This window comes from Rana temporaria, chromosome 1 (assembly GCF_905171775.1).
Source record: "Rana temporaria chromosome 1, aRanTem1.1, whole genome shotgun sequence".
Classification (NCBI taxonomy): Eukaryota; Metazoa; Chordata; class Amphibia; order Anura; family Ranidae; genus Rana; species Rana temporaria.
This window is the reverse complement of record NC_053489.1, coordinates 432,750,702-432,773,493: the sequence shown is the minus strand read 5'-3', so window position 1 is coordinate 432,773,493 and position 22,792 is coordinate 432,750,702. Positions and strand designations below refer to the sequence as shown.

General features: G+C 42.4%; 1 protein-coding gene across 2 annotated transcripts in view; it reads left to right on the top strand.

Moving 5' to 3' along the window:
• Nucleotides 1-1,132: 1,132 nt before the first annotated feature.
• LOC120915379 overlaps nt 1,133-22,792 on the top strand; it is a 47,952-nt gene continuing 26,292 nt past the window's right edge. Inside the window, exon 1 of one of the 2 annotated variants that reach the window (XM_040325831.1) lies at nt 1,133-1,394. In XM_040325831.1, coding sequence (XP_040181765.1) covers nt 1,373-1,394 — 22 coding nt within the window. In that variant the 5' untranslated portion in view covers nt 1,133-1,372. The remainder of the gene's footprint in view (nt 1,395-22,792) is intronic. The other variant, XM_040325821.1, reaches the window with a different exon arrangement.

Sequence of the window (22,792 nt, the reverse complement as noted above, 5' to 3'; positions counted from 1 at the left end):
ATGCCCGCTGGAATCCTGTCCGTCGGACATGTTCGGTCGTCTGTACAGACTTACCGTACATGTCCGAGCGGCCGCCATCCCTCGCATGCGTCGAATGACTTTGACGCATGCGTGGAAGCATTGACCTTTCAGCGTGGCGCACGTCGCCGCGTCATTGACGGGAACACGTCACCGTGCTGTCTGTCCACGCGGATTGTCTCTCATTTCTGTATGATGGTGTGTACAGCCATCATACAGAAATCTCCGGGCGGGCATGTCCGCTGAAAACGGTCCGGCGGACCATTTTCATCGTACATGTTTGCCCGTGTGTACGAGGCATTAGAGGCACAGGGGCAACCAACACATAGCACAAGTTATCTATCAGGACTTCATTTTCTGACTAAAGTTCCACTTTAAGTCATGATGTCAGGAAAAAGTCAGACATTTATATTGAAAAGGGGTTAGCACTGTGTAAAACTTAGCCATAAGTTCCGGGAAAGTCATACACCAGTAACATAGTAAAAACAAATCAAATACGGAAACCTTTTTGGCTCATGAAGGTAATGGCTGGCATTCTGTGGTGTCAACTCTTAGGTAGGACCTTTACTTTTGAAAACGTAAAATTGAGTACAGAATTACTTTAAACAAAACTGAAAGTACACGAAACAAATAGATGTACAGCTCTGCTGAAATTTTTTTTTTTTTATTGAGGAATTGTACTGCTGTTTGTAACATTACACACATATTACACAACCTTTTCTGAAAACTGAAAATTTCCCACTTCTGATCACATCATGTTTAACACCAGACTCTGTTTGGAATGTGCAGGAAATGATCTGTATAGCTGGCAATTAATTTCAAAAGAGAATGCAACAGATTCCAAGAACCTTAATTAATGAAGTATGATGTGGAAATGGGAACAAAGCACAAATCTGATTCGTCCACCAGCATAGTTTAATTCGACCCTAATGGAAGGGAAGATTATTTCTTGGGTTTTCCAGTGTCCTATGGTTTTCTCAAGTAAACCACAAGTATCTTTCTATGTATGACTGTGGTTAGGATCACTTGTATTTCTCAGCACATCATCTTTTGCGGTTTCTCCAAAATAATTACGTGCTGGAAAAACTGGAACATTTGTTATTAACAGAAAGTTTTATAGTCTAAAAATATTCCAATCACTTTCTTCATGCTGGATGTAGTATAGTCTGTGTCACAGCACAGTATTTTTGGTTTTCTAATTGTCTCTGCCACAGAATTATTTGAGTTTAAAATAATCCAGTCACAGCATCCCGGAATTGGTGACACCGACATCTCAAGCACAAAAATCTGATTGGTTGTTCCTAAGTTTATATTTATGAAATAAGAGACAGTTAGTCCCCAAATTCTTCAGTGGATGAAAAGAAAATACAAGTCAGGTAAAGGCACTTTTTTTTATATTTACCCACTGCTCCCCTTGATTACCAAATTATATTATTTGTTTAATTCTATTAACTTTTTTGCTAACTTTATTAGTAAAATGTTGATTGTCTGAGTATGTATGCACAACAGATAGACCTTAATAGAAGTGTATTATCTTTTCATTTTATTTAATTTTATATAAACATGTAAAAGCTTGATGTAAATAATTTACTAATTAGTTTTCATAATAAAATCTTGTCGTTTATAGTTTATAATAAATGCATAAATGATCCATATTCGCTTATTATATGCTCAGACCTTCCGCCTGCTTTGCACGCTTCACAGTGGCTGTGCTTTACTGCTTCTTCTCCTAACGTAAGCATGAGTCAGCCGACTCATTGAAATCAAGCCACCCCTTATGTAGCTGATATCTTATCATAATAGTTGTCAATGAGGATAAAGCAGTAGTATTTAATCTGCTTCTAGTGGCATATCTACACCTCTTTGTATTTATTGTAATAGCAAGAATATAAAAGAGCAGGTGTATATAAAAAAATATATAAATTAAATCGGGCAAATTCTGACACTTCTCTCCTACATGTAAAAATCATAATTTTTGCTAGAAAATTACTCAGAAACCTCAAACATTATATATGTTTTTTTAGCAGAGACCCTAGGGTTGCATTAACAAAAAAAAAAACAGTTAAGTTAGCCAATTTGTTTTAAATAATGTGAAAGATGATGTTATGCTGAGTAAAAAGATACCTAACATGTCACACGTTAAAATTGCGCACACTTGTGGAATGGCGCCAAACTTCGGTACAAAATCCCTATAGGCGGCGCTTTAAAATGTTTTACAGGTCACCTGTTTAGAGTTACAGAGGAGGTCTTGCACTAGGATTATTGCTCTCGTTTTAACGTTCGCAGCAAAACAACACATGGTTTGAATGCCGTTTACATATGCAGGTGCGACTTACATATGCTTTCACTTCTGCGAGCAAGCACGCGGAGATGGGAGCGCTTTAAATCTTTTTTTATTATTATTGTTAGTTTTACTCTTTTTTTTGATGCTTTCCTTTTACATATTTTTTTTATCACTTTTATTTCTGTTACAAGGAATGTAAATATCCCTTGTAATACAAATATGGCATGACGGGTCCTCTTTACAGTGAGATATGGGGTCTATAAGTCCCCAGATCTCACCTCTAGGCTGGGAAGCCTGAAATAAAAAATAAACAAATGAAAGATCTCAGCTTCATAGTCGAGGCTCTCTGTGCTATAACATCGCGCCTGGCCTCTGAACGATCATAGAGACTTCGGGGACCATCTGGCCCACCGGAAGACTCTATTGTCAACATCCGACGCCCGTCATTTCCTTCTCCAGTTCACCAATCGCACTGGTCATCACAAAGTAAGTTTACAAACTTAAAGATTGTTTAGAATAATAGGCTATAAATAATTCAAATACAATGTGGAAATTAACAGCTTGCCGTAGCTATACATCAGCTCTCGCGCAGGCCACTAGGGGCGCGCGCGCACCACCAGAGGCGCGCATGCCCCCCCGTTCTCCCCTGACTCCCGTGCGCGTGACCGGCGGGCGCGATCGCCACCGGACACGCGATCGCTCGTTACAGAGCGGGGACTGGGAGCTGTGTGTGTAAATAGCTCCCGATCCTGTCAGGGAGAGAAATGCTGATCTTCTGTTCATACAACGTATGAACAGAAGATCAGTCATTTCCCCTAGTGAGGCCACCCCTCCTACAGTTAGAACACACCCAGGGAACATACTTAACCCCTTCCCCGCCCCCTAGTGTTAACCCCTTCGCTGCCAGTGGCATTTTTTATAGTAATCCAATGCATTTTTATAGCACTGATCGCTATAAAAATGCCAATGGTCCCAAAAATGTGTCAAAAGTGTCCGAAGTGTCCGCCATAATGTCGCAGTACCGAAAAAAAATCACTGATCGCCGCCATTATTAGTAAAAAAAATATTAATAAAAATGCCATAAAAATACCCCCTATTTTGTAAACTCTATAACTTTTGCGCAAGCCAATCAATAAACGCTTATTGCGATTTTTTTTACGAAAAATATGTAGAAGAATACGTATCGGCCTAAACTGAGGAAAAAAAATGTTTTTATTTTTTTGGGGGGATATTTATTATAGCAAAAAGTAAAAAATATTCATTTTTTTCAAAATTGTCGCTCTATTTTTGTTTATAGCGCAAAAACTAAAAACTGCAGAGATCAAATACCAATCAAAAGAAAGCTCTATTTGTGGGGAAAAAATTACGCCAATTTTGTTTGGGAGCCACGTCGCACGACCGCGCAATTGTCAGTTAAATCGACGCAGTGCCGAATCGCAAAAAGTGCTCTGGTCTTTGACCAGCAATATGGTCCGGGGGTTAAGTGGTTAATGTATGTAAAAAAATATCAGAAGGTATCCAAAGGATAAAAACTGATCCTAGCGCTCTATGGACGTGGTGGAATATGTGTAATAATCAATAGTTTTGCAGACAAGCAGCTGTTATAATAGGGTAAGAAATGAAAAGCAATGTGTCTCTGAATAGAAGCACTAACAGCGCTGAGGTGACTAATTAAATCTGTAATTAACCTTCTGCTAAATTACTGAGTGAGGATGAATGCAATGTGTATGACCACAAAATGAAATAGGTTTAAAATAAAATCATATAAACCAAAAGGAATAAAATGCATAAAGTCCATTCACAGAAAAAATTGTAAAAAGTCTCTCAAACCGATGTATTTCATAAAATCCTTGAAACTTCCAATTGTAAAAAAATCTTCATACCGGGTCTCCCTTAGGAGTTCTACTCACCAGATGCCTATGGTGTGTTCAGCATTAAGAACTCCTTGCTCATACTGGGATTCCTTTCAATGGATTGCCTTAAAAATCTCCTCAATCTTCCAAAGATATCTCCTTCCTCCTGTTGTCACCGTATCTCAGTAGGTTTGGTATAGGTCATAAATGAGGGAGTGTTTCATGTAAGGCAAGTGAAAAGACATATAGTATAATACTGTTTTTTATTGAGAACCATGCCCCATAAAAATATATATATGCTTACAAATGTTGAAGATAAAATACAGCACATCAAACGTAGTGAACTGCAGCTCTCGTCCGCTCTAGGTGCACAGTCAGCTCAGCTCCAGCTGACAGGCTCCCAGTTCAGTGTGAACGCTGTGTGCAGTGGAAGAAGCACGTCGTGTAGCCACGCCCTTGGTTAATGTATGTTTTAGAATTTTGACAATAAATATGCTTTAACACCCATACATTATGTTATTATTATAGGCATTTATAAAGCACCATCAATTTACAGAGTGCTTTACATCCTTTCCCACCTTCAAGGTGCTTACACTATAAGGTACCTAAAGCTGGCCATAGACAATTTGTTTTTGTTTTCCTTCAGCCAGTCAGCTGAAAAAAGAAATGAATGAACAGATTCCTTCTTCTACCCCAGATAGCAAGCAATTATTTTGCAAGTTTGTAAATTACTTGCTATGCTATTGCTAGACTTGCCAGGCTTCAAAAGTTTGTTGTACAATTGCAGCAAGTCCACATTGCATGACTCCAGTTCAACTTTCTTTGCAAACGTTCTGCAAGTCTTCTGCAAGTTCTGGTTCAGTTATGTTGTGCAATAGTCATCCCACCACAGGGGTTACTGAGGCTAAATTTTCATGTTGTAGGCTTGCATAGCTTTAGCTGTAGATTCACTACTGCAACTTTGCTCTTGCTATAGACTTGCCACGCAAATTTGCTACAAATTGGAAAAGTGTCAACTAGAATTGTGCTTCAACTTGCCAGTAAAAATGTGCAACAAGTTAACAGACTTGCAATTCAACACTGCCACAAATTTGTGGCAAGTTATTGTTGCTACCTGGGACACTGTATACCAACAGCAGGACTCAAGTCCCACCGTCAGAATTCACTGATCAGTGGCTGCAACTGCTTGGCAGCAGCCGCTGATTAACATTAGGGATGAGCTTTATGTTCGGGTCGAACTTGAGTTCGACTCGAACATGGGCTGTTCGCCCATTCGCCGAATAGCGAACAATTTGGGGTGTTGGCGGCAAGTTCGAAAGCCGGGGAACACCCTTTAAAAGTCTATGGGAGAAATCAAAAGTGCTAATTTTAAAGATTAATATGCAAGTTATTGTCATAAAAAGTGTCTGGGGACCTGGGTCCTGCCCCAGGGGACATGTATCAATCCAAAAAATAAGTTTTAAAAACTTCAGTTTTTCAGGAGCAGTGATTTTAATAATGCTTAAAGTGAAACAATAAAAGTGAAATATCCCTTTAAATTTCGTACCTGGATGTCTATAGTATACATGTAAAGTAACGCATTGATATATGTCCCCTGGGGCAGGACCCAGGTCCCCAAACACTTTTTATGAAATAACTTGCATATTAGCCTTTAAAATTAGCATTAAAATTAGCAAACCAGATACAACCAAATTTAAATTTTTCATGTTCGTGTCCCATAGACTTTAATGGTGTTCGCGTGTTCGAACACTTTTTTTGGCTGTTCACATGTTCTGCTGCAAACCGAACCTGGGGGTGTTCGGCTCATCCCTAATTAACACTAGACGCACATGTCAGTCTAATGATTGCTGAACAAGCTGAATTTGTATCAATCTATGGCCACCTCAATTCATGTGCATACATGCCCACCAGGGTACATCAACCTCTCTTTGGAGTGTGGGACGAAATAAGTGTACCCAGAAGAAACCCACAGAAGAACAGAACAGGGGGATTATACAAACTCCATACAGATAGCATGCTGGCTAGGATGCAAACCGGGGGGACCCCAGTTCTGCAAGACAGAAGTGCCAACCACTAAGCCACTGTGTTATCCTTATACTTGTATAAGGTTTACAGTATACAACCCCTGGCAAAAAGTATGGAATCGCCACTCTTGGAAAATGTTCATTCAATTGTTTAATTGTGTAGAAAAATCTAATCACAGATATGCCTGGGGAACTCACTCCAGCATTTACAGGATGACTGGGTTACCCTTTTGGCTATGAATGCTGGGGTGTGTTCTTGACCCTTGGTAGAACTGAAGAAGGAACTAAAAGAACTATACATAAAGCTGTAAGTACTGCTTAGCAAATCCATAGTATTTTTAAAATGATGTGGTATTTACTGAAGGCTGATACCAAAGTTGATTTCTAAGACACTGCAAATCCAAAAAGTAATTGAGTTACATTTTCAATTGGGAATAATGGCTTTTTTGAAATCTTCATATAGCCAAAACATGTTAAGTAAGTGCATTCTCAATTTACTGTCATACAATATCAAGTTAATCTGCACAAGTTTGTTTTCTTACAATAAAAATGTATGATGTAAGTTTTTACATATGATACAGTGGGGGTTATTTACTAAAGGCAAACTTAAAATTGCACTGAAAGTGCACTTGGAAGTGCAGTCACTGTAGATCCGAGGGGGACATGCAAGGAAAATAAAAAACAGCATTTTATCTTACACATGATTGGATAAAAAAATCAACAGAGCTTCCCCGTATTTCAGATCTACCCCTTAGATTTACAGTGACTGCACTTCCAAGTGCACTTTCAGTGCAATTTCAAGTGCACTTTGCACTTGTAGTTTGCACTTGTAGTAAATAACCCCCAATATCTTTACTTAAGTAATTTGCTAATATGATGTATTACATGCAAAATTGCTGTAAGTTATATAAAGTAGGTATACAATAGTTGGATTTTCTTCTGTACTAAATAGGATATCTAACGTTAGCCACTACTAACAAAAAAATATATATATTTTGGCTACATATTAGGTCCATAAACCACTTGAGTACTAGCCTGTAAGGTCGGCCATAGACAGATTGAAATTGAACCAGCCAAGTTTCGATCCATCTATGAGCAGGCAGGTTGTACTGAAGATGATCCATCAATCGACTTCAGTACAACCAGCCTGTCGGGTTTTTCGTGCAATCACTGTCATCGGCTATAGCTGCTGTCAGTGATCATTGTTTTCAGAGGGAGGGGAAACCTCCCACTGCCAGAATACAATGGCACAATGAGGGATTTCCCCAACAACACTCACTCTGTTGATGGGGGGAATTGAGCGATTTTGTTTTCCTTCAACCTGTCTATGGCTTGCATTGTACCCCTTCATTACCAGGTTATTTTTCTGTTTTCACCTATGTGATGTTTGATTGACATTTACTTGCTTATACAATACTGAACCCAAATGAATTGTATAATATTTTAATATCTTAATATTTAATATTTTTGAGACAGACAGAGCTTTCTTTTGGAGGCATTTAATCAACAACCTTTTTTTAACTAAAAAAAGCAAGGAACTGCCAAGATGAAAACATATTACTGAATGGAATGAAATTATAATTGTATAGGCACCAAACACGAATTCCTTGTATGCCTTCCTTAGGAGGTGTAAAATGTCTGATCATCTTTCTGTCCCTCATAATAGAGGTGTATATATAAGAATAATGGTAACTGCGCTGTGGGAAAGGGGAGGGGGGAGAGGTGGTGGGTCATACGTGGAAAGAGAAAGGGGTACGTGGAGTGGAAAAAAGCAATACAATGGGGGGAAAAAAAACAACTAGGATACTGCTAAATCTAGCAGTAAAAAACTCAGTGCATGTAAACTGATACATAAAAAAAAAACAAATAAGTAACAATGGTAAACACAATCACACAATCACACACGTGTTGAAAGTCACAAACAGGAAAATATATCATATCCCAGAAAAAAACACAGCGTAAAATGATCCAACAATCAGTGTCTGAATGAAACACCTCCACCAAAGATGCAGCATGCTGTATAAAATCTTCAGTGAAGACCACCTCTATGTGCACTAGCAGCTCACCTCACTGCTGTTTGAACCAAACAGCCAAAATACTGCAGATCTGGTTGCATATGGAAACTGGCAGACAAAGATATGTATCATGAAAAGACACAAACACAAGTGCTTATAGCATGACACTGTGAGGGAACCCCAATAATGGATAGGAGTAGGTCTCAAGATGATGCACTCACTTGAAAAATATAAAAGCGGCGTCAATCCACTAGCACCAAACTCGTATCCCCCTCAGAGTGTCAGCCTGGTGTGGACTAAAGATTCGCTCTTGACCCCAGATAGCAACCGATCAATACTCAAAGTGGCAATGACATTGAGAAAGAAAGGGAACCAATAGCGTAACTCCGTAAAATGAAACAATTTAATGGTAAAGTAAAAAACTCAAATAAGTAGATAAAAGCAAATGTGCACATCCATGAGCGTCGGAATGTTTGGTGTCTTAGCACGTTATTGGTTTAACATATGAAAATAAAATAACCATATTTTATTTTTATTGACCATCAAAGCAGTAAAATTTTAACGAAACCAACATTTTTAATTGCTCAGTGTTCAGAACTCACACAGCATTACCTCATTTTAACATGGAAATATAACGTCACCCCTAGAAATCTGGGGTGACTTAACCACGTAATAGTGCTCGCGACTGGGGAGAGAGGGAGCTCTTCAGCCAGTGCTCCTTGCAGGGAAAGTGGAAATTCCCAGCCCGGCAGTCCCCTATAAAGGCTTCCCATATTCCAGCACGTTCCACAGCATCCCAGTGGCTGGCTGTTGTTCCCGGATTTAAAGCAGCATTAGCCTCTTAATACCTGCTATTTAAACAAGGATTAACCATTATTATTAACGAATGGAGTGGCCACAATCCCAAGTAAGTGGGTTCATATTGTGCCCCCTCTTTCATGAGATTGTAGGCCACACCCATTCACACCATCACTTACTCCAGATACAACCAAATAAAACATACTCAACCAAAAGTCTGACAAATAATAACCACTGTACTTTATTGGTTTAACATATGAATATAAACTAACCATAATATATTTTTATTGACCATTAAAACAGCATAACTTTAATGAAACCAACATTTTTAACTGTTCAGTTTTTAGAACTCAAGCAGCATTACCTTATTTTAACATGGAAATGTAACGCCTCACAAGCCGGGCTGGAACATCATGTACAGTCCCACCCCACTTCCATGGCCTGTTCAATCCCATACTGCAATCCTAAATTGAAAATATTGAGACCTACATCTGAGAGGTGGACTCCATCTTGCCTGTACAACCCTTGAATACCACCTTCCAGATCTACGTGTCAGGCCCTGTACACACGATCAGTCAAAACTGATGAAAACAGACTGAAGGTCCGTTTCATCGGTTGACCGATGAAGCTGACTGATGGTCTGATATGCGCACACACCATCAGTTCAAAAACAGATCGAGTGCAACGTGGTGACGTAAAACACAACGACGTGCAGAGAAAAATGAAGTTCAATGCTTCCAAACATGCGTCGACTTGTTTCTGAGCATGCGCGGGTTTGGAACCGATGCTTTTGCGTACTAACCATCGGTTTTAACCGAACAGTTAGGCGTCCATCGGTCAAATTTTAAAGCAAGTTCTATTTTTTTTGACCGAAGGATAACTGACCGATGGCGCCCACACACGGTCGGATTGGACCGATAAAACGGACCTTCAGTCCGTTTTCACCTTTTTTTCACTGATCGTGTGTACAGTATGATAGCCAAACAATTCTAGGCATGAACTTTTCCATAGCTCTATTTATCAGTTTTCTCATTTTTCCATTACCTTCCTCTGCAAAGAGGACAGCCAGGAAAGACAAGGGATAATTTCCAAAAACACTATAATCGTACCTGGAGAAGTAAGTCCAATAATAAAATGAGAATTTTTTTCACTGATGTGCAAAAACGTGTGTGATGTTTCTTCAAACAGCCTCCATATCCATAGTGCTCCCACCACCACATGCAATGCTCGCTCACCTCCTTTACCTAACTCTACTAGGGGTCAAACACGCCTTGCACTTTGTGCAAACACTCCCTCCAGGGAATCCTTAGTAATCTTTGATTATTCAAGGAACAGGAAACAATCTATGAGGCCTCGTACACACGACAGAGTTTCTCGGCAGAATTCAGCGAGAAACTCGGTCAGAGCCGGATTCTGCCGAGAAACTCTGTCGTGTGTACACTTTCGGCCCGATGGAGCCGCCGAGGAACTCGTCGAGAAAATAGAGAACATGTTCTCTATTTTCTCGTTGTTCTATGGGAGAACTCGGCCCGCCGAGCTCCTCGGCGGCTTCAGGGCTGAACTCGCCGAGGAACTCGATGTGTTTGGCACGTCGAGTTCCTCGGCCATGTGTACGAGGCCTCACTGGTATGGATTCCTTCCACTGTGCTGCTTCAAACCTTAATCCACATTCGCTACTGTGACGATATCGGTATGATATCCCCGTCAAGCATTCCCTCCTCTCCATACAAGAACATCACAGGATCTTCCACACATGAGTCAAGATTGAATGCTGGAACCAAGACTGATTTATTGGCAGCTTGCTGCTGGTTATAAATACAGTTTTACAAGCTAAATCCTTAATCAAGGAACAATGGGAGCTCCACCCCCTTTTCACACACTCTGGAGTTTCTCATACAGAATATAGCCAGACAATTCAGAGCCGACCTGAGACACATTTTCTTTAAATAATGACATCAGGGAAGTTAATTACAAGGTGTACAGAACACATTAGCTGGGCAGCCTGGCACCGCATAATGAAGCAATCAGAATACATAACATGAGTCACCTCTAATCACCTCTAATCACAGTAACAGGATTAACATCCCTTTGAAATAAGGAGCTAGCTGCAGACGGGTCATTAACATGTCAATAGCTTGTAACACATGAATCCATTTTACCTCTAACCCACAATTTAACCAAGCAGGGAATTACACTGACATATCCTTCACAATGGCCCCCCTTTTTCTCCCTGCTACAGCAAACCCGGTTGGACCTTCCCTGGTCCAGTAGGGTTGACGGGTTCACCGGGTCGTCAGATCACACGCCGGTCAGTCCCCAAGTCTTTGTGCGATCTGCAGAGTCACCAGAAGTCAGTGTGAAGACGGCGAATGGGTCTGTGCGCCGCCGTCTAGGTGTCCCGCTATGGGAGGGGCAGGTTATGGCTCTGAAGTGACAATCACAGGAGATTCATAAAAAGGAAAAGTTATATTTGTTGAAATGCTGTAGCACTGGTGCTCAGAGTCCGGGGGGGGGAGGGGACTCAGAGCCCCATAAGGTCAGCCACCCCCTGCTCCCTCCGCAGCCGCCGGTTCTCCTCTTTGAGCTTCTCCAGCTCCATCTCCAGTTCATGGAGCCTGGGGGGGTCAGCCCGCTGTGACCTCAGGTGGTTGTTCTCCTCCTCCATGCGGCTTATGCACTCCTCCAGCTCTATGTACTCACGGATCAGCTCCTGCTTGCTCATGTCCTGCAGGCTTTCCACGTGGTCCTTCATCATCAGGAACTGGGTGGTGGTGTAAGGGGCCACCGGTGGGCCCTTGGCGAACATCTCGGCCCGCATCTGGGGCGCCCGCTGCGATTCCATCTCCTCCAGTCGCTTCTTCTCCTCCCAGGTCCGCTGGTTATATGACTTCCAGGACCTCTTCTTCTTGGAGGGTAGCTGGCGGTGCCTCTTTCTGCCCAGCTCCCTCCAAGGCCCCTCCGGCTCATGGCTGTCGCCCATGACCAGCTGACAATGGTGTTCCCTGTTGTCCGTAATAACAGATTGTACCATGAGGGCTTCGTAAGGGGTGCCCAATGGTTCTTCCTGACCCAGCTCCTGGGGATCCCAAGCCGAGTCTACACAATGGGCTGCTGCTGGTGGGCGGTACCCAGGTTGAGTCCAATTAGACCTGGTGTTGTCATTCAGGGGGCAATTCTGCTTGAAGTGACCCAACTGTTTGCACCGGAAGCAGCGTTGTTCGTTGTCCTCCTGGCGTGGATAGCGAGGGCTCGATGTCATCGGTCTGTTAGGCGGTTGGTATCTAGTGGCTGGTGGGTGTGAGGGCGCCGTTGGTCGTGGAGATTGTACCCGTGGTGTGACCTGGTTTGTCTTGCGAGTATCCACATATTCATCCGCCAACTTTGCGGCCTCTGGTAGAGTCATGGGCCTGCGATCTCTCACCCAATCTTTGACATCCGTCTGGATGTGATTGTAAAATTGCTCCAGGAGCATTAGTTGCAAAATGTCCTCTGCGGTGGTGGCCTGGCTGCTGTTAACCCAGTTAGAGGCCGACAGGGACAACTGGCATGCCCATTCCGCGTAAGAGTCTTCCGTGGTTTTGCGTGAGTCCCTGAACTTCTGTCTGTGGGACTCTGGGGTTACTGCATAACGAGCCAGGAGCACTTCTTTAACCCTGGCGTAGCTATGGATATCCTGATCTGGCACGGTCCGGAAAGCATCAGAAGCTTTGCCTGACAGTTTGCCTGACAATATTGAAACCCACTCTCCTCTAGCTATTCGGTGCAGGTTACATTGTCGCTCAAAATCTGCCAGGTAGTTATCAATTTCACAGTCCTTTTCATCAAAAGCTTTAAAAGCGCTAAACGGAATCTTCCTTGCGTCTGCTGTGCTGTACTCACTGTTTGGAGAATGTGCGGCTGCTTGTTGGACTGCTGCCAGTTTTAACTGTAGTTCTGCGTCTCTTATTTGTTTAGCCTCCTGTAGTTCTGCGTCTCTTATTTGTTTGTCTCTTATTTGTTTAGCCTCCTTCGCTAACAGGTCCATCACTTTCAGCACCACATCCGGCGTTGGGTTCGGGCCGAACCACGCTAGCTTCTCTCTCATTAGCTTGTTGGCTGGTGATTCCTCTTCCTGGATCACTGGTGTCTCCATCTCTTGTACTGCTGGCGTTGCTGCAATCCCGTCCTCCTGGTCTAGCTCCATTAATTCTGCTATGATGACCCGCTTGGTTTTGTTGCTAGCAATCCTTCCACGAACTTCCAGTAGTTCTTTCAGTGTATTTCTTTTAAGCAGGGTGTAGCAGCCTTCCATTCACTGTTCCCAGTGTCTGCTTGGAATCCTGGTGTAAGGGAGAGTAGAAGGGAAAATCCCGCCGCTGCCAACCAATTGTGACGATATCGGTATGATATCCCCGTCAAGCATTCCCTCCTCTCCATACAAGAACATCACAGGATCTTCCACACATGAGTCAAGATTGAATGCTGGAACCAAGACTGATTTATTGGCAGCTTGCTGCTGGTTAAAAAAACAGTTTTACAAGCTAAATCCTTAATCAAGGAACAATGGGAGCTCCACCCCCTTTTCACACACTCTGGAGTTTCTCATACAGAATATAGCCAGACAATTCAGAGCCGACCTGAGACACATTTTCTTTAAATAATGACATCAGGGAAGTTAATTACAAGGTGTACAGAACACATTAGCTGGGCAGCCTGGCACCGCATAATGAAGCAATCAGAATACATAACATGAGTCACCTCTAATCACAGTAACAGGATTAACATCCCTTTGAAATAAGGAGCTAGCTGCAGACGGGTCATTAACATGTCAATAGCTTGTAACACATGAATCCATTTTACCTCTAACCCACAATTTAACCAAGCAGGGAGAATTACACTGACATATCCTTCACAGCTACCCTCAGAAGTTGTCATCCATCTTACAGCAGCACAAACAGGAAGTACCTAAAAGCTCTTTCGATATTGGTCTTCTATCATCTGCAACAAATGTTACCCTCTTGTACCCCTTCAGCGTCTGCCTCACTAAAAAATATGATGTGCATGAAGGACTTCCCCTTAAACGAAAGAAAAAAGAAACGTCAGCCAACATTTTAATCACATGGCTGTATGAAAAACACTGCTGCATAAGTGATGCTACAAATGCTAAAATCGCCCCCTCTCAATGACTTCTGTAACCAACACCCATGGTATCTGCGAAAGACAACCAACGCCTCCAAGCAGCTAAATAACTCATCCAGGTCTTAGGAGCGACCGATCTTTTGATAGCTCTAGACACTATGGCCCAGATTCACAAAGGACTTACGATGGCGTATCTCCAGATACGCCATCTCCAGATACGCCGTCGTAAGTCTGAATGTGAGGCGTCGTATCTCGGCGCCTGATTCAAGGAATCAGATACGCCAGAATTTGTATAAGATACGACTGACGTAGGTCTCTTACGCTGTCGTATCTTAGGTGCATATTTACGCTGGCCGCTAGGTGGCGCTTCCGTTGATTTCTGCGTCGAATATGCAAATGAGCTAGATACGCCGATTCACGAACGTACATTAAAATACGCTGTTTACGTAAGGCGTCCGACTGGCGTAACTTTACCCCTCATAAAGCAGGTGTAAGTCATGTTAGGTATAGACGTCGGAAACGACGGAACAGCGTCGTATTTTACGTCGTTTGCGTAAGTCGTCCGTGAATGGGGATGGACGTAGGTTACGTTCACGTTGAGTAAACATTGAGCCGGCGTAAGTTAGGGAGAAAATTTGACGTGATACTGAGCATGCGCGCGCATGCGCCGTTCGTTAGGTGCGTCATTTACGTGGGGTCACGATTTATTACCATACAACACGCCCCCTACCAGCCTAGTTTGAATTAGGCGGGCTTGCGCCGGCCCATTTACGCTACGCTGCAGTAACTTAGGGCGCAAGTTCTTTGTGAATACGGTACTCGCCTCTCTAAGTTACGGCGGCGTAGCGTATCTAGGATACGCTACGCCCGCACAAATATACGCCCTCCTACGTGAATCTGGGCCTATATTGAGATCAATTCCCACAGATACTCAGGACATCAAATACCTTTCATGTCTGATTCCGGAAGAACCTGGTGAAAACGGTCCATCTGAAATAGAGACAAGGAATCGGCTATGTTATTCAAGCTTCCAGGAGTATATTTAGCTTTGAGCCAAACATTGAAATTAAAACCTTTACTACTGTAGCGCTACCCCCTCAGGAGCCGCTGGATAGATTTGGGATGGCGTGTTACCTTATGTGATGCGTCTAGGGGTATGATGATGATGATGATGAGCAATGACGGAATGTCCAAACAGCAAGGTGTCTTTTTCTGTGCTTTTATTCTTGCCCAACATGGCAAACAATGAACTTGAGGTAGATAGAGAAAGATGGGTGAAGAGGAGAAGTTGCAGACTCAGGCTTGGATAGAACAGAAGCAGTCAAATAACTGCTTCAAATAACACTCTCACTTTCGTCGCCCCTCAGCCGAGGGGGTATAGTGTACCTGGACAGGCCTCTCACACCGACCTGGCAGCCAGGGTATCACTGGGAACATGGAGAAGGAACAAGTCTCTGCCACAGACTTGGCTGAAATGAGGATAGAAGTGAAACCTCTGCCACAGGCCCTCCTCTCTGGAACGTAGATAATAAAGCAAATCCTTCTCAGTAATGTAATTTGCCTGAATCTCCCTCAGGTAGTCTCGCAAATGGTCACCGACTGACAGGTTGCCATACAAACTGTCAATGTCCGGTCACCTTGATCCCCGATGGATTGTCTAGGCCCTATTGGATTGCCTGCCTCCGGGCTCTCCTCAGACACCAAACAGCACAACTCGCTTGGGATCTTCTTCAGAAATTTGGGGACCCAGTAGATGACTGGGGCCCCGCCACAGCTTCAGTTGCTCCAGGCCATCATGGTCCCGGAACCAAGGACATCGCATAGCACGTGCGCCCCAGCCTGGTAGGCCATATCGCCGGGGCCCATGATGTACGCACACCCTGAAGGTGGGTGCCGCACCCGGAACCAGCAGAAGACGAACCCCACAAAATGGCTTCTGCCCTAGAAGTACCCTCCCTCAGCATGCCCCGCGAGGGAGAAACTCCTCTGATTGGCTGCTGGCAAGAGGCGCTTCAGACTGAACTCCACTGCTGCCACCTGTCGCCCAGAGATGGAAAGGTATCTCTGGAACACAGAATGAACTGGCAGTACAGCCCAGCTAGAGTAGAGGCCTAATTTACATAAATTAGCTGGATGAGAGTAAACTAACTGTAACGCCGTCAGCGTTACTCCTTCCACATGGAGCGCAGACTTGTCACTTATGACAGCTGCGCTCCATTCAGATACACGTCCGCGTCACTTCCGGTGCGCGGACGTCTGCGCTCCACGCTGGAACGCGGAAGTGCGTTCCAGCGTGCGGCGCTCAGCTCAGCCACTGCCCGGGCTATTTAAACTCCCGGGAATGGCGGCAGGGTGTTCGGATATTCCTGTTGGACCCTGCCGCCACCTGGGAACCCGGAACAAGCTACAGAGTCCCTGTAGCAGCTCTCTTCACAGCGCACCTGTTCAGAGACCCAAGACATCACTACTTGCTATTGGAGATTCACCACCATTGTTTCACTACAGGCAAGATACCACCACCACCTGTGCGGACTTTCCTGGTACAGACCACCTCCTAATCGCAAGTATATCTAAACCATATTACTGCTGTAAAAAGGTACCATCAACACCTGTGCGGACTTCCTTGGTACAGACTACCTCCTAAACCGCAAGTATATGTAATACCAGCTTATTGTTAATAGTGATTGCTAGTATATGTCTGGACTGTATCTTTGACTCTATACTTGTTACTATATACTAGCACCAGATACAGAGGAGTACTTCATACTATTTATACCAGTGCAGAGAGATACTACAGTTCCAGTAATATCTGCTACCTCTATGTGATGCAAATACCTAATTTAGATTTATGCTTATAGAATCTGGATTGTGTCCATTAAACAAGCTTAAGAGGAATTAAGCTTCTACTTGTATGTTTTACCTCCATTAGAGGATATGATGATATAACCCCAAACTCTTATTGTTCTGTGAGAGTGAAGTGGTGGTTGATTTCTGATAAGCCTCTACAGCTGCGGTCTAAACACTAAGTAGAGTCTTCTCATTTTCAGGGTCATAACATAATATCCGAACCCAAAAAAGATAAAGGATATATTTACATATATCTTTTAAATGGATCCAGCTGACCTTGCAAATCATTTAGTTGCACTCTCTCAAAGAGTTGATAATCTTACTAACAACATGAATGAGTTACGTATGCAGAATGATGCTTTAAGAGATCAAAATTTGGCACAAGCCAGGCAAAGACCTGAACCAAAGGCCTGTTCTCCGGAACCATTTTTTGGAGATAGAAAAAATTACAGACAATTTATTAGTTCATGCCGACTGATGTTTGAACTACAGCCACGTACTTATCATTCTGATAGGATAAAGATCCTTACATTAATTTCTTTTCTTAGAGGTGAGCCCAGGGTATGGGCTGACACCTATGTAGAAGAACACGGAGATCTCCTAGGAGATTTTGACACATTTCTTGATGAAATGTCTTTGTTATACGAAGATCCCAACAAACAGTTAACAGCTGAGAATTCAATCAGGAGTCTTAGACAGGGAAAACGCCCTGTTGAAGATTTTATTTCAGAATTCAAATGTTGGTGCAGAGAAACTCAATGGTCTGATATTTCTCTCAGAAACCAGTTCCGTTTGGGTTTATCTGAAGCTATGAAGGATGAGCTAGCTCGTGTTGACCTACCTACTACTTTGGAAGATCTTATGCACCTCTCAGTCACTATTGATCGTCGCCTTCGCGAAAGAAAGACCGAACGTGCCACTACCTATTCTGTCACTCCCTTCAGGAGATCTAGATCACCTCCCAAAGATTCTCCAATGGATCTTAGTGTTATTAAAGGACCTTTAACCTCTGCAGAGAAACAGCGTCGCAGAGCTAACAATCTTTGCCTATATTGTTCTGCTCCTGACCACATCGTTTCCACCTGCCCTCTTCTCAAGAAGAATTCAGAAGGTAATTTCTCCCACATTAGTAAATTAAATTCACCCAGAACCATATCTAATCATTATATTTTTGTTCCTCTCACCCTACAGTGGGATCAAGGAAAGATTTCCATTGAAGCAATGGTCGACAGCGGGGCATGTGGCAATTTCATTGACTCAAATGTTGTGAAAGCAAATAAAATTCCCAGTGTGTTAAAGCAGATTCCAGTGTCACTCACATTTATTGATGGTTCTAACTCTTCTTTTGGTCCAGTTACATCTCAGACAGTTCCTTTAATAGTTTCTTGTCCCACTGGCCACACAGAGACTCTCAATTTTGATATTATTTCATCTCCAGTTTTCCCTATAGTTTTAGGTCTACCATGGTTGCATCTTCATCAGCCTACTATTCTTTGGCCCACAAGATCTCTTTCTTTACAGTCTACTTACTGTACAGAATTTTGTCATCCTCCATGTATCATCTCCTTCTCAGAGATTAATCCTACTAATTTACCAGATTACTTACAAGATTTTGCTGATGTGTTCAGTAAGACTAACGCGAATAAACTCCCTCCACATAGGATTTACGATTGTCCTATTGACTTAATTCCTGACAGTCCTATCCCTACCGCTCGGATCTACCCCCTTTCACAACCAGAGCTTATACACCTAAAAGATTACTTGGATGAGAACCTTAAAAAAGGATTTATAAGGCCCTCCACTTCTTCTGCCAGTGCAGCTCTATTTTTTGTAAAAAATAAGGATGGATCACTTCGACCGATAATAGATTATCGATCCCTCAATAACATCACAATAAAGAATAGATATCCATTACCACTCATTCCAGAACTTATTGAACGGTTACAAACAGCTAAGATCTACACAAAGCTAGACCTCAGAGGTGCTTATAATCTCATAAGAATCCGCTCTGGAGATGAGTGGAAAACTGCTTTTAAAACTCGATACGGGCTTTTCGAGTATTGTGTAATGCCTTTCGGCTTATGTAATGCCCCAGCAACTTTTCAGTGGTTTATTAACGATATTTTTCATGATCTGCTTGACATTTGTGTTGTTATCTACTTAGATGACATATTAATTTATTCTGATACTCTCGAGGAACATCACAAACATGTGCGTTGGATTCTGGATAGACTCAGAATTCACTCTTTATATGCGAAACTTGAGAAGTGCGTCTTCAGTCAGACTACTATCTCCTTTCTTGGTTATCAAATCACTCCAGATGGAGTTCAGATGGACCATACTAAAGTGGATTGCATTTTGTCTTGGCCTTCTCCCCAGTCCAGAAAGGCCCTTCAGAGATTCCTTGGATTTTCTAATTATTATAGAAAATTCATTACAAATTTCTCATCAATTGTGAGACCACTTACTAGTTTAACCAGTTCTAAGATACCTTTCATTTGGTCCAAGGAAGCACAAAAATCCTTTGAAACACTTAAGCTTAGTTACTCTTCAGCTCCCATTCTCCAACTTCCCAATCCATTGTTTCATTTTACGTTGGAAGTTGATGCTTCACATTTTGCCTTGGGTGCTGTACTTTCCCAACGACCCACATTATCACACCCACTACATCCTGTTGCCTTTTATTCCAGAACTTTATCACCAGCTGAAAAGAATTATCCGATTGGAGAGAAAGAACTGTTAGCAATAAAGGACGCTCTCGCAAACTGGAGACACCTTCTGGAGGGTTCTACACACCCTATCACTATCCTCACTGACCATCGTAATTTACAGCATCTCAAGACTTGTAAAACTCTTTCTGCCCGTCAAGTTAGATGGAGTTTATTTTTTGATCGTTTTGATTTTGTCATCTCATACCTCCCTGGTACTCAAAATATCAAAGCAGATTCTTTATCTCGTATGAATGAGGATCAATCCATGGACATTCCACCACTTTCCATTATTCCTTCCAACCGATTTATTGGAACAACTTTGACATTCGATAAATTGCTCATTCAAACTCTTTCTAAAGATAAATCTCAACTCCCTAAAGGTCTACAACAGCAGTCTAATGGACTATTAACTTTCAACGACAAGATCTATGTTCCACCAAGTTTACAACTCACACTATTAAAACAACTCCATGATGCCCCACTTGCAGGTCATCCTGGTATTAGTAAAACCATTCTTTTACTGAAGAGAAATTATTGGTGGCCCCATATGACAAAAACTGTTCATGACTATGTGAGTTCTTGCCACACTTGTGCAATCAACAAACATTCAAGGAAACCACCCTATGGGTTATTAACTTCCATCCCAATACCTGACAGACCTTGGGATGTTATATCCATGGATTTCATAGTAGATCTTCCTAGATCAAATGGATTTAACACCATCATGGTCACTGTTGACATATTAACCAAGATGGCCCATTTTGTACCTTTGAAAAAGTTACCCACTTCTCAAGAAACAGCAAGGGCTTTTGTATCTAATATTCTTAGATTGCATGGTCTTCCATCCCAAATCATTTCGGATCGTGGGTCACAGTTTATTTCCAAGTTTTGGAGAGCCCTTTGCCAAACATTACAAATAGATCATCGTAGATCTACTGCTTATCATCCCCAAACAAATGGGCAAACGGAACGTGTTAACCAAACACTTGAGCAATATTTGCGCTGTTATTGCACCCATCTTCAAGATGACTGGGTTGACTTACTTCCACATGCAGAGTTTGCATATAACAATGCTTCCAATTCATCTTCTCAGTTTTCACCCTTTTACGCAAATTATGGGTTTCATCCTAATAGTTTACCTTCTACTTTTTCTCCAAATAATGTTCCGGCTGTTGAGAATTTCTTATCAACCATAAAAAACACTTTAAACACTCTCCGTTCTAATCTAAAGGCTGCTCAAATTAGACAAAAGAAACATTACGACTCTCATAGAACAATATCACCTCCATACAAGATTGGAGATTTGGTATGGTTATCCACTCGGAATTTACGACTTAATATTCCATCAAAGAAACTTGGTCGTCAATATACAGGACCTTTCCCAATTTCTCATGTAATAAATAAAAATGCTGTTAGATTACTTCTACCTCCAGATTGGAAGATTCATCCATCTTTCCATGTTTCACTAATTAAGCCTTATAAATCTAACCCCTTTCCAGATAGAGATCCACAACCTCCTCCTCCAATTCAAGTTTTTGGGGAAACTGAATATCAAGTAGAGAAGATTCTTGATTCTAGGAAAAGAGGATCCTCTATTCAATATTTGATTCGTTGGAAAGGCTATTCTCCCACAGATGATTCCTGGGAATGTTCTTCAAATATTCATGCTCCTCGGCTCATTAAGCAGTTTCATCATAAATATCCTGATAAACCATGTCTCACTGGGCGCTCCGGAGGTGCCCCCTTGAGGAGGGGGGTATGTAACGCCGTCAGCGTTACTCCTTCCACATGGAGCGCAGACTTGTCACTTATGACAGCTGCGCTCCATTCAGATACACGTCCGCGTCACTTCCGGTGCGCGGACGTCTGCGCTCCACGCTGGAACGCGGAAGTGCGTTCCAGCGTGCGGCGCTCAGCTCAGCCACTGCCCGGGCTATTTAAACTCCCGGGAATGGCGGCAGGGTGTTCGGATATTCCTGTTGGACCCTGCCGCCACCTGGGAACCCGGAACAAGCTACAGAGTCCCTGTAGCAGCTCTCTTCACAGCGCACCTGTTCAGAGACCCAAGACATCACTACTTGCTATTGGAGATTCACCACCATTGTTTCACTACAGGCAAGATACCACCACCACCTGTGCGGACTTTCCTGGTACAGACCACCTCCTAATCGCAAGTATATCTAAACCATATTACTGCTGTAAAAAGGTACCATCAACACCTGTGCGGACTTCCTTGGTACAGACTACCTCCTAAACCGCAAGTATATGTAATACCAGCTTATTGTTAATAGTGATTGCTAGTATATGTCTGGACTGTATCTTTGACTCTATACTTGTTACTATATACTAGCACCAGATACAGAGGAGTACTTCATACTATTTATACCAGTGCAGAGAGATACTACAGTTCCAGTAATATCTGCTACCTCTATGTGATGCAAATACCTAATTTAGATTTATGCTTATAGAATCTGGATTGTGTCCATTAAACAAGCTTAAGAGGAATTAAGCTTCTACTTGTATGTTTTACCTCCATTAGAGGATATGATGATATAACCCCAAACTCTTATTGTTCTGTGAGAGTGAAGTGGTGGTTGATTTCTGATAAGCCTCTACAGCTGCGGTCTAAACACTAAGTAGAGTCTTCTCATTTTCAGGGTCATAACACTAACTCTCTCATCCCCCTCTAAATTTAAGATAGCACCTGGACTGAAAATACACAGGCGCTACACTACCAACAATGATCTGGACGAGAGGCAGTTTATCGCAAAGGGGACTCCCTTATTGTCCGTCTCTACCAAAATCCTCCTGTTCGCAAACCCGGATACCCAAAGCTCCATATCAACCAAAATAGGGAATAGCTCGAGCAGAACTATGTTCTTGGTTGCCTCCCTAATAACCCAGGCCAGGCTGCACAACACATATGCATTTTCCAAATTGCAGCGAACGCTTTAGAACCTGCCATGTCAGTAAACAATCGAAAATCTGTAGCAAAAATAAAATCTCTTTGAAAAAAGGACTGACCATTATAAATGTCAATGAACCTGGCCCAAACCAACAAATTCTCTTTAAGAGAATTCGTCAATCTGATGTTGGCAAATGGAGACTTCACGTCAGATATAGC